Here is a 12906-nt window from a genome sequence, read left to right as displayed (position 1 = left end):
CTGTAATTCTGGTTGGTGTGAGAAGGTGATTCCTGCGAGAGCCACTATGCTCCATTGATGTGGCCTTACTCAAGCAGGTAGCTTATGCAAATAAGCAGGAACTCAAGTACCTGGAAAAATGTGCTCAATCAGGCCCTTCTAGAGAAAAGAATGCATTTCACGCACTTGAATGGAGCTGCAGGCAAAAGGCAATATTTTCAACTGCGTATGACAGGTAAATTGAATGTGCCATTTGGTCTGAAATTTTACAACAAGTTTTAAAAATATAAAACAGCTTGCTTTTTAAACCCTTGAAGGCGACATTCTAAAGGGGTCTCTCTCTCTCTCTCTCGTTTGGCTCCCTTTTTTTGTTTTATAGTGATGGCGCTTAATGCAGAAGGTGCTATAGAAAATGCAGTTTGGGTGAAACGTTAACTTATGGGACAAATCCACATCAGGTGGGGTCATCATCTCTGTGGGGTTTACACATTCTCCCTGTGTCTCTGTTGTGTTCATCCCACCTCCCAAAGATGTGCAGGTCAGCTTGACTTGCCACTCTGAACTGTGACAATGTGTGTGCTTTACTGTCTATTTGTGTCCCAGCCATAGTCGCTCTCTTCCAAAATCCTAAAAACGTTGTTCTGTCTCTGTGGCAGTCATTTTTTATATCACATTGACTCCTTTGACAAATTTTTGCCTGGGCTCAGAATGTTTTGTAACACCAAATCTGCCCTCCAGAGAGAGACAAATGATTTGTCACCAGCTTCTGATTCTGGGGTGTGGGCAGTCTTAATTAGACAAGAAAACGCCATTCTACCCAACAAGGCTCACCAATCGTATTCTCCAAAATAATATAAAGTTTTGAAGGTGCCCAAAGTACTTGTCAACCAAAATGACTTTGTCATTTATTCCATGCATCTATGGTTATCAGCATGAAGAAAATCGTTTGTGTGCAATCTTCCCTTAACAAGTTTTCATCTGCGTTCCTGTGATCTTGTTGGAAAATGTAACTTAAAGTAATAACTGGATCTTTATGCTGCTCCCTCAACATGGTCCATTATACCATTCTTATTGGTTATTGTAAGGAGTGGGTTGGCATTCTGGGCACTGCCATTAAGTGGTTTATAGACTGCTTTAGTGAAAAGACTTTTATTGTCAATTTTGGTAATTTGTCATCCCCCTGTTATCTTCAAAAAGGGCACTTTGTTGGCATAAGCAAGCTAAGCAACTGCTCCATCCCAGATCTAGAAGAGTTATGAGGGGCCCCAAAATACAGTTAGGTCCATAAATATTTGGACAGAGACAACTTTTTTGTAATTTTGGTTCTGTCCATTACCACAATGAATTTTAAATGAAACAACTCAGATGCAGTTGAAGTGCAGACTTTCAGCTTTAATTCAGTGGGTTGAACAAAACGATTACATAAAAATGTGAGGCAACTAAAGTATTTTTTAACACAATCCCTTCATTTCAGGGGCTCAAAAGTAATTGGACAATTGACTCAAAGGCTATTTCATGGGCAGGTGTGTTCAAGTCCGTCGTTATGTCATTATCAATTAAGCAGATAAAAGGCCTGGAGTTGATTTGAGGTGTGGTGCTTGCATGTGGAAGATTTTGCTGTGAACAGACAACATGCGGTCAAAGGAGCTCTCCATGCAGGTGAAAGAAGCCATCCTTAAGCTGCGAAAACAGAAAAACCCATCCGAGAAATTGCTACAATATTACGAGTGGCAAAATCTACAGTTTGGTACATCCTGAGAAAGAAAGCAAGCACTGGTGAACTCAGCAACGCAAAAGACCTGGGCGTCCACGGAAGACAACAGTGGTGGATGATGTCAGAATCATTTCCATGGTGAAGAGAAACCCCCTTCACAACAGCCGACCAAGTGAACAACACTCTCCAGGGCTTGGTGGCGATCGATATCCAAGTCTACCATAAAGAAGACTGCATGAAAGTAAATACAGAGGGTGCACTGCAAGGTGCAAGCCACTCATAAGCCTCAAGAATAGAAAGGCTAGATTGGACTTTGCTAAAGAACATCTAAAAAGCCAGCACAGTTCTGGAAAAACATTCTTTGGACAGATGAAACCAAGATCAACCTCTACCAGAATGATGGCAAGAAAAAAGTATGGAGAAGGCGTGGAACAGCTCATTATCCAAAGCATAGCACATCATCTGTAAAACACGGTGGAGGCAGGCAGTGTGATGGCTTGGGCGTGCATGGCTGCCAGTGGCACTGGGACACTAGTGTTTATTGATGATGTGACACAGGACAGAAGCAGCCGAATGAATTCTGAGGTGTTCAGAGACATACTGTCTGCTCAAATCCAGCTAAATGCAGTCAAATTGATTGGGCGGCGTTTCATGATACAGATGGACAATGACCCAAAACATACAGCCAAAGCAACCCAGGAGTTTATTAAAGCAAAGAAGTGGAAAATTCTTGAATGGCCAAGTCAGTCACCTGATCTTAACCCAATTGAGCAGGCATTTCACTTGTTGAAGACTAAACTTCAGACAGAAAGGCCCACAAACAAACAGCAACTGAAAGTAAAGCCGCTGCAGTAAAGGACTGGAGAGCATTAAAAAGGAGGAAACCCAGCATCTGGTGATGTCCATGAGTTCAAGACTTCAGGCTGGCATTGCCAGCAAAGGGTTTTCAATCAAGTATTAGAAATGAACATTTTATTTCCAGTTATTTAATTTGTCCAATTACTTTTGAGTCCCTGAAATGAAGGGATTGTGTTAAAAAATACTTTAGTTGCCTCACATTTTCATGCAATCTTTATGTTCAACCCACTGAATTAAAGCTGAAAGTCTGCACTTCAACTGCATCTGAGTTGTTTCATTTAAAATTCATTGTGGTGATGTACAGAACCAAAATTAGAAAAAAGTTGTCTCTGTCCAAATATTTATGGACCTAACTGTACATCTACTGCCTAGGGCTACAAAAAACCCAGACACAGAGCCCCCCGCGAGGTTCCACAGAGGCCGGTTGTGGGGTCAGTTCTTTTCTCTTTGTGCATGTTATCACACATGACAGACACACAAATCTGTCTTCCATTGGACCCCCTAACTGCTCTTTTTAACTTCCTTGAGGATATTACATTTTAGTTGGTATTTCTCCAGCTAAATGAAATAAAAAGAGAGGTCACTCTTTATGTCCCTTTGTCTTCTCTCAATGGTATCAGCAGCGGCCAGGGTCCATTAATCCTGCACATCAGAAGCCTTGGCATCACCTTTGACTCCAATTTCACAGTAAATTTGGTAAGCAAATAATTGCTGTGCTTACAGCCTTTACTTTCTTTTAATGATTTGTAAAAGCCTGTTCAGACATTCGCTTGCCCTGCTTAGACTACTGCAGTCCCCCCCACTCCGGTGCTTGCCATCAATCTCAGTCTGGCCTCCAATTAATCTAACATGTTGGCTCCTTGCCATTGGCGCCCCAAGAAGTACAGGCTGCATTATAAGATATAGACAGGTTGGCACCATCTCAACTTGGTGATCTTATTCATCTGGTGACCAGTTATTACTATCTGTTCCATAAAATCATTTGAAGCGGAGAGCGACGGTGCCCTCACAACAGTGGCTCTGGAATGGATTGGCCCTCACAAGATGATCTGCTCCAACAGCTCACCATTATAACCCCAATTAAAAATCGATTTGTGTTTGGAGGGTGGATTTCTATTGGAGCTTTGTTGTTTTATCCTCTTAATTGGATGCCCGTTGTTCATTTGCCCAGTGTTGATTTAATTTTCCTTTAATTCTTCTGATCATTCTAATCTTTTTGACTTAATTTTATTTACTGTACATACATACTGTACATACTGTATGTATTTGGTGTATTTAGGAAAGCTGTACTGCACTTTGGTCGACTTCTGTTGTTTTTATATGTGCTCTACAAATGGAATTTGATTTGACTTGACTATCTTTTGGGGCAAACACTCTGTAGCACCATTTACTATGCAGGAGGGCCAAATGTCACCTACTTAACAAAATCAAACATTATAGTGAGCTCCATTTACTAGATCAGCTACCTGACGGTAAATGCATACATTCCCATTCGCTTTAAAAATAAATAAAAATAAGAAAATTAAAATAATTCTCTCTTTTTAAGCTAGGATTGCAGTAAAACGGAATTTTTCAGTTCTCTTTTACCCTCAACCTTGATGACGACTGCAATTTCATTTTTACCATCTCCACAACAGAATAAATCAAATGACAGGACGATTCGGACACACTGAAGTTTTTAATGACGAAGTGTTCATAAGCCACGGAAAAGTTGCTCGTCACCATATTTTTGTTTGCTGCCATCTAATGACAACAGCGCGTAACTGCAGGCACATATTCTTTATGCGAGAGGCAGTATTACATTACATTAGAAGGGATTAGAAGGGATCAGGGGTCGTACACAATTCAATAATAAAATGTTGAATGTCATTGAACGTGCCCACCTCCAGCTCCACGCTCAACTATAAATCTGTATTTTATTGCGACCCCTGAAAACGTTTTTTGATCAAATGGTACTGAGTCACAGAGCTCAAAACTCTCACTTATAGGTTACCAGCACTTATGTGTATCTAATTCAGGCACTGTGAAATGTGACCATAAATAATAACAATATGAAATGTGCGTATAAATAACTAGACGTGTCATGAACAGTGGCGTAGTTGATGCAAGGTGAGAAGGCCTCCAGACCTCCACAAAGCCACAAAAATCCAAACTAATAAAAGGATAAATGTCTGTGTCAGCCAAGATGCTATGTCTGTTATTTTAATAGATGATGCATCATAAACATTTGTGGTAATAAAACACATTGCATTTGTTATTCACATACATTATTAACATTGCTTTTCTTGAATCCCATATTAAATGACATATAACAGAGACATTTGCATTGCAGTTGTCATGCCAAAAGATGGCACATCACAAAATTTGAAGTAATGCATTTTATTCTTCAAATGTTTGTGATGCACCTTCTGTTGGAATGAAAAATTGAATGCATTTTATTCCTATATGCATTACATAATATATTCCAATAGATGGTGCTCTACGAACATTAACACTGAGGTCTACATTGATTACTTAAATTTCAACGCATCTTAGACAAGTAGAATAGCTGGTACATATTTAATTTTTGGAAAGAGAAAAAAACTATTCATAAGATAATATTAAATGCTTAAATCATCATAGAAGAACTGGAAATTACTGTACCCATGGTCTGCTCTAGACAGAGCAGGCACCAGCCTAGGTGTACAATATCTATGAGGGGGAGCAGCTAAAAACCATCCGAGGGCCTCCTCACCCTCGCCCGCATCCCTACCATAGACAGAATTACTAGATGCCGCATGACGAGCAGCATCGTACGTCAACGTCGCCGCCATATTGCGAGTGGCACTGCTGTGGAGTGAAGTAATGAATATAATGTGCGCCTTGGGATTGTACAAACCGCTGTACGCTCCAAACCAGATCCCGGGGGATTACATTTCATAGGTAAGGCTGAACAATTGTTTTGGTTATATTTGGCCATTAGAAAATTCCATTTTATAATCTTAACTTTAGCTACACCAGGCTAAGCTAGCAAAAGCTATGCATTTATGTGCTCATGTGAGGCTCCAAACGACGTTTTGGCGAAACATATTTAGTCACTAACTATGTAGATTGTGGTTAGCTGTTAAAATTTCTCAAACTTTGAAGGTTTCCCAAAGAAATCCACCTCAGGAAGCAGTGGGAGATAGCCCTTAGCTGGGATTTTGAGAAAGCTGTCCTGTGATGTGTGCCGTGCTAGTTTGGTAACAGATGCAGTACCGGCATCATATGATCAAAGCTACCACTTGCTCACATTAAAAAAAAACAAAGGAGGTTTGATGATTCCTTCTGAGGGTACAGTCAAGGTGGTCAAAGTAGCTGAGCGTGTTATCCGACAGTCGACATGAGGGCACGCTGTCAGTGTAACTTTGAACAAACATTTTGTTCGGGCTGGGATTGGTTCAGATGACGTGTTTTTTCTCAAGAAGCACATGGAGGAAATACAGTTTGAAATTGACAACCATCATTTCATGCTCATGTCTTTAGTTGTGTCTGTCTTCCACAAACTAAGGCTGCATCATAATGCCAGACTTAGTATTCTCAAATTACAGGATCTGAGTGAGCGAGACGAGTGCAAGTCTGGAGGAGATCTTAGGGGGGAGTGAGACTGTGGAGAGCTTTAAATGTTAAGAGCATTAATTTGTGTTGTATTCTGTAGTGAACAGGGAGCCAGTGAAGTTGAGAGAGCACAGGTGTAATATGTCCAGTGGATTTAGAACAGCAGGTTATTATCCTGGCAGCAGAATTTTGAAGAAGTTGTAAGTGATGGACACATTTTTGTGGGATGCCAGATAAAATAGCATTACAGTAATCTATATGTGAAGTGACTGGGGCATTAACCAATACTTCAGTACTGTGTTGCATAAGAACAGGACGAAGACTAGAAATGTTTCGGAGCTGGAAGAAGGCATCCCAAGAAATGTTACTTATATGGAAGGAATTATTTAATAATAATAATTATTATTTAATAATTGCCATTATTAGTGTATAAATGGATATAAATAATTGCATTTAAATGATTCGCCAAAATCTGTTGTATGTAAACGATACTTTTTAAAGCGTTATTGTTTTTCATCAGAACACCCGGTTTCCACGTCTACCTGTATTAGTTTAAATGGCACTTTTGCCACTCGCAATATGGCGGATACGCTGACGTATCGGGTCGACTGGGCAACACATTGAATGCGCCGTCTATCTATACAGTATATGCCTATGATCACTACCCCGATCCGCCCCCAACTTGTCGAGTTCCCATGCAGCCACGTGCTTCTCCTATTACATTACGGTCACAAGTGTCGCTCTATGATGGGGCCCGCTCGTTGATTTTAGTTACTAGTGCAAGTGGCCATATTTTCGAAGGGGTGACAACTAGATTGACTTCACATAAAATTGTGAGTGAGTCGATCTACAAGGGGGGCTATCCTTTCAGTGTGATTTATTAACTGTGGGTGCCTGCACCCAACACTGCCAAGGGGCGCCATGCACCCGAGAGACCGCCTTAACTGTACCTCAGGCAAGTGAGCGTCATACTGTGGTGAGCCCAACAGAAAATGTTGCTTCTTCTTGACCTTGTTGACCACCTCTTCATCTTGTAGATGACCATGAGCCTATTAATAATGATGCACAAAGTAACCGGACAGTCCCAGACCCAGGAAGAAATAACAAAATGTGCTATATGAACACAAATAAGTAAATAATAACATTGGCGTCTCCAAATATTTCATACATTAATACCCCTGAATTGCAACAAACTGAGCAGACATCTACTGGGTGTAATTTAATCTGCTATTCGAAAAACATTTGTTCTGTTCAGTGGAGAGCACATCCCAGCCATCCTGCTGCACCTTCACGGCTCCCTGTGTCTTACAGGATTGAATATCAAATTCTGTTCTTGACTTGCCCACTAAGGTCGTCTCATTCTGTGCCCCACACTAACCTGCACTCTGTGGGTGACAGCAGGGCCTTCAGCTGTATAGCGCCCTGACTGTGGAATGACCTCCTGAAATTAATAAGATCAGCTGACTCCATTCATTTGTTTAGGAAGACATTAAACAGACCGGACATTCTGCCCCTTCTTTCAGTTTACCCCCTTTATCTGTCCAGATACTCAGGGTTTGCATTTTTATCGCAGTTCATGCTATTTGTTCAATATTTTTTGTATTATTTTATGTTGTATTTTAGTCAGAATTACTGTCTTTTATTCTATTTGAATGTTTTGTATATCCCGTATTTATCTTTATTTAGTGAAGATATTATTTGTAGCCAATGTTATATAGGTCCTGTTGTTCTTTCTGTATGTTAGGCATATAGGGTACTATATAAATAAATTGTGTTCTTATTAGTATTTTTTTTTATGGCCCATCGTTTATAATAATAAGTGACAAAAACTATAACAGCTCTATATAAGGCAAGTAATATACAGCATACTTCAGTGTAGAATATGTATTGCCGTTTTTTTATCATACATGTTTAAAAATATTAGATTGGCTTAAATGTTTATTCTAAATAGATTTAGAACAATATTGCACATATGTATAGTACATTTTAAAAAACGTAATCACTTTTATTATTAACGTTTTACTTAACTCTAACGTGGTGCAAACACTGTGATTATATTGTATATTGCGTTTCATGAATGTAAACGAAAAACTGTTATCAATTAACACAGATCTTGATGATTTTAATTTTGTCGACATGTTAAATGGTTCCCACAGACCCGAACACAACGTAAATGTTAATGGTGTATTTGACAGAAACGATCCGTATTGTTTAGTTTGATGTATGACACGACTTGATGGCAGAAACCCTCTGAACCTCACAATGATGCGTATTATTTGGTTTAAAGTACTGTTTATCCCTTCTCATTTTTATCGCTTCATTTCTGAACGGGTCCTTCACCTGACGTTACTTTCCGGGCTTTGCCGAGACCTACCGAAACCTTCCAAAAGTAATTTTACAAAGTCAGTCCTGAAATGACGGAGACGTCACTTCCGGGTCTGTAACTGGGGTCTACAACTGCGGTGACGTATGGTGAAACCAAAACGGCGCCATTAAAATACTGCAGCTCCATTCAAATTTTTTCACTCATACGTGACATAGATCTGAAGTTTTTAGAGATGTGTCATTAGCAAAAAAATAGACAAAACTTGTCAGAAACTATTTCCATTGCCCTCGCAACAGCTGTTTTGCATCCAAACCTGCCCCGCCGCGCTCTCCTCTGTCTTTTGGGCCCTTTATTTCTATAGGCACAGAGCACCGGCACTGGTAAATGCGCACAAACCAACGGGCTTACAAATTCACAGACCTTCTGCACTGCTGCAGCGATGTGAAGTAGACCAGCAACCACCATCTGGCTGACAAAATGCTTTTATACGCGTTCCGTACGTGGGGCACGTTCATGATAAACGTGTGCTTTTATCAGACTTGGATCAGTCGCATTAGGATTCCAATGTTAATCAAGGGAGGGGCTTCTCAATGCTAATACGGTGTGGAGGCACGAATTTTCCGCAACGGCAGTGGTCACGAAATATGTATGTTTTTCTTTATTTCGTTAATCCATTTCAGTGACACGTACGCAGCTTTAAATACGCTCCAAAATGAGAACTGTCATTTCAGACAGCAACAAAACATATGCAGTGACGAATGTAATTTTTATCCTGCCATTTAATGATGGTTTCGTTTATTTTTTTTTGTCACACTTCACAGTACTATCCGAAATTTTCTTCCATAATACATGTTCCTACAGTGCCGACGCATTGGTAATCGTTTAAAAATTTCCAAGTGTGGAAATGGAGACGCATTGCGAAGAATTTATTTCTCCTTGAACTTCTGTTAATCTTGCACGTCAGCTTTTTTATGGGGTTTATTAAAAAGAGTGTTGTATATTGGAATAATTGAGCAAAGGCGACTTAAACCCAAAAGGCTTTCTGGCAACACAGCCGTGAACTTCATGGGCTCTGTGGTCCAGCTTGCTGTTGAACAAAACATGAAATGTTTTTTCTACTTTGCTGTACTTAACTTTAGAATGATTTTGTTACAGCTTTCTCTTGTGACGTCATGGCTTTGCATATGAGTTTGGTAGCACATGAATAGCATAAAGAAAAACAAAGCAAGTCTTAAGAAAAAGGCTAAATGAATGAGCCCAAATTGTTAATGCGTACTTGGGCTACCGCTCCGTTCCTTGCCGGCGCTCGATCGCCTTTCCATTGCGGCATTTCATCACTGATACCTCTGTGGCTTTTCATAATACTGCTATAAAACATTGTGGAGCTAAACCTTATATAATATACATAGCGGAAATGACGTCATAGTAAGGCTTGCGGAATATTTCGGTACGTGTGCAAAAAGGAGCTGTCAGATTCAGAGGGAAAGATGCAGTAACCGTAGAATAGGAGCAGGAAGATAAATGTGCATGGAGCAAGGAAGGTGTAAATGTAACTAAAACGAAAAAAAAGAACAACAATTAACGCTTTCGATCATGTTTATGACTCTTAATGAGAATATTTAAGTCACGGGCGTTCTGCGCGTGAGTACAATAGAACTGTACATGTGAATTTCACATGCGTTCCAGATCAGGGCACTTAACGGTGGAACGCTACATTGTAACTGTATTGTGTATTTCGTGTAAGGTACGGATGCTGGGAAGAATACTGTATAAATTAGTGTTTTTGGAGCGACCTCTGGGTACCCAAAATTGTCCGAAAGAACGTGACTTAAAAATTTGTAACAGAAACTCGGCACGTGCGTTGGCACTCATAGTAACACAAAACACGTTCAGTGTTAGCCTGAAATAAACAAATGCAACGCTCAGAATTTTGCGTTCTATACAGTTTATATTTTACAGACGAATTTCACAAAGTCAGTGCAATTTTTTTTCTCATTCCATTACAATTGTGTCCAATTCATGGTCGCAGGTGCTTGGCACAAGGCAGGAACCGATCGATTTTTCAGAATCGAGTTTATTTTATTTAATTACACTCAGGATGAATTGTATGCGTTTTAGTATTCAGTGACTTGTGTTTAATTGTGGGACTAATAAGATTCATTATGCACTCTTAAAAATAAAGGTGCTAGAGTGATAACTTCAGATGTCACAGGGGAACCCATCTATGTTCCAGAAAGAAGCATTTATTAAGTTAGATCCATAACAGGCTCCATACAGTAAATAGCTATGAATAAATGGTAACAAATTTATGAAATACCAGTGGGTCATAATTTTTAAATTATAATTTTTATAATAACAAAGACTAAGTTCAGGTTTTCTTAATCTGTTAGTTACCTACTAGGTAGCCTACCATACATGAATGATTTTGTTGCATTTTCCCACATATTAGAAAGTTTTTCAAAGGACAAAGAACCAACTTCATATGCAGAGAACCCATCCCAGAATGAAATCGTGCTTTATGGAGCAATAGTTCTACAAGAAACCACACATAGCCCGTTAAAAAAGCAATATTTTTAAGAGTGCAGTGTGTGTGCACTGTTTGGTTTAGACTCTTGTGAGTATGCATATTTAAATAGATAATGTTAAGTGAATATGAAGGATATGTGTAATTAGACAGATAGATTGATAATTAACAGAAGCCTAATACATACATACACACGTACATACTGTATATATAACAAACAGTTGCACACTTGATTTACTAAAAAGAAAGAAAACATCTAACCTGACTAAAGACACGAGAGCAGTCACAGTCTAAAAATATATAGGAGTATTACCGTTGGTGTGAAGGAGCCCCAGTCTTGTTTCTTGACCCACTTCTGCTGAATAAATGTTTGGCTGGAAGTCCTCAGTGGTAGCATGTCAGAGACTGGATGTGCAGCATTGCTCATAATGGCACTCAGTTTGGTTTTCATTCTCTACTTCGCTGCTTCCTCCAGTGAACTGAGAGTGCATCCCCTGACTGAAGCTGCCTTCTGTTAGCTAATTGATTAGGTGGGTCTCTCTTGAAGTGATGTTACCAGCCCAGTACAGCCCACTGCATACGCGAGTTGAGCCGATAAAGTGATTAACAGACACACGTGCGGCAATAGACACAAATGAAACTCTGCCAGAACTTTTAAGAAGTAGTGAATAAGTTCAAGTGCATCTGATCCACTTTTCAATTTGTAACCTCTCTCTTTTGCCAACTAATTCTTAGCACTTGTTGTGATACTGAACTTAGTTTGAGTGTACAAAGTTGCAAGTTCATATTGTTTATCTAAAACACTTTGACTTTTTGTAATTAGCTATACAAATGTTTTACCCAATCCTGATATTTAAATATTGGAACACTGAGGTAGTGGTAATGATATCATGAATACTGATTACATTAAATGGATATAAAGTAGTGCTGGTCAAGCACACCAGGAATTCTCTCATGCAGAGTTGATCGAGTGCCTATTTCTGCCATTGATTCTACAAAAAGATGGGTGACAAGCTAGAATTTCAAGAGGCAAGGATGACCAAGTATTTTTGCACCCTCCCCATCTACCATGTTTTGCTTTTTGTGACTACTGAATTTAAAATTGAGACTGAAGGGAAAAAGATTTGCTACAATGGAAGAACTCCAGGATAAAACTCACCGGGTATAGCCATGGTCATAAAAGAGGAGTACAGGAATTGTTTACAGGACTGGCAAAATTTCTGAGACAAGTGTACTGCATGTCAAGGAGAGTGATGATAACAAAATGGGAATTGCTGAAAATTGTATAGTTTTGTTTAAACAATTCTGGGAAATTTGGTTTTTCTCTCATATGTGCCTCAACAGAATGGAAAGAAAAAATAAATAAATAAATAAAAAAGGGTTTAAATTGCGGCTGAAGTTGCCATACCAGGGCTGCATTTGTACAACACCAACTCTATGTCAGAAAAAAGGACCAAACTTGCAGAACTTTGTAAATGTGAAACTCTGCCAGAAAGTCTTCATGGAATTGCATAACTTGTCATGTCCTGCAATTTTTAATCGTGTAATTTGACTTTCTCAGGCAACAAGATCAGCAATTGCTGTTATCAAGTTTGATATCCTCTGCAATTAACCGTCAGTGTTTGTGTCATCAGCATTACCAACACTCACTCATTCAAAGGTAAGCTAAGTCTGCCATTAGCCTAACATCTGTATTTTGCAGAAAAATGCACAAAGAAACCCCCTAAAAACTGAGAAAACATCTTATCTCAACCTAAACACCAGGCTGGGCCAGGAACTGAACCACATCCATCCATCCATCCATCCATCAATTCCAAACAGGCAGCCTGGACTTTTCAAAAAAAAAAAAAAAAAAAATTGTGACAGGCTGTCACATAATTGGAATGTTTAAAAGAAACGAAATCAGTGAAAAAAAAGTTATTTTCTTTT

The 12906-nt window shown here is 39.3% G+C and overlaps 1 protein-coding gene across 1 annotated transcript in view; it reads right to left on the bottom strand.

Annotated features, from left to right (window-relative positions):
* Window positions 1–12149, bottom strand: part of LOC120543346 (serine/threonine-protein kinase pim-1-like) — a 28052-nt gene extending 15903 nt beyond the window's left edge. Inside the window, exon 1 of the mRNA XM_039776380.1 lies at window positions 12137–12149. Coding sequence (XP_039632314.1) covers window positions 12137–12149 — 13 coding nt within the window. The remainder of the gene's footprint in view (window positions 1–12136) is intronic.
* Window positions 12150–12906: the final 757 nt, after the last annotated feature.

The sequence above is a fragment of the Polypterus senegalus genome, chromosome 13 (genome assembly GCF_016835505.1).
Source record: "Polypterus senegalus isolate Bchr_013 chromosome 13, ASM1683550v1, whole genome shotgun sequence".
Classification (NCBI taxonomy): domain Eukaryota; kingdom Metazoa; phylum Chordata; class Cladistia; order Polypteriformes; family Polypteridae; genus Polypterus; species Polypterus senegalus.
This window is presented reverse-complemented; position numbering and strand designations above follow the sequence as displayed.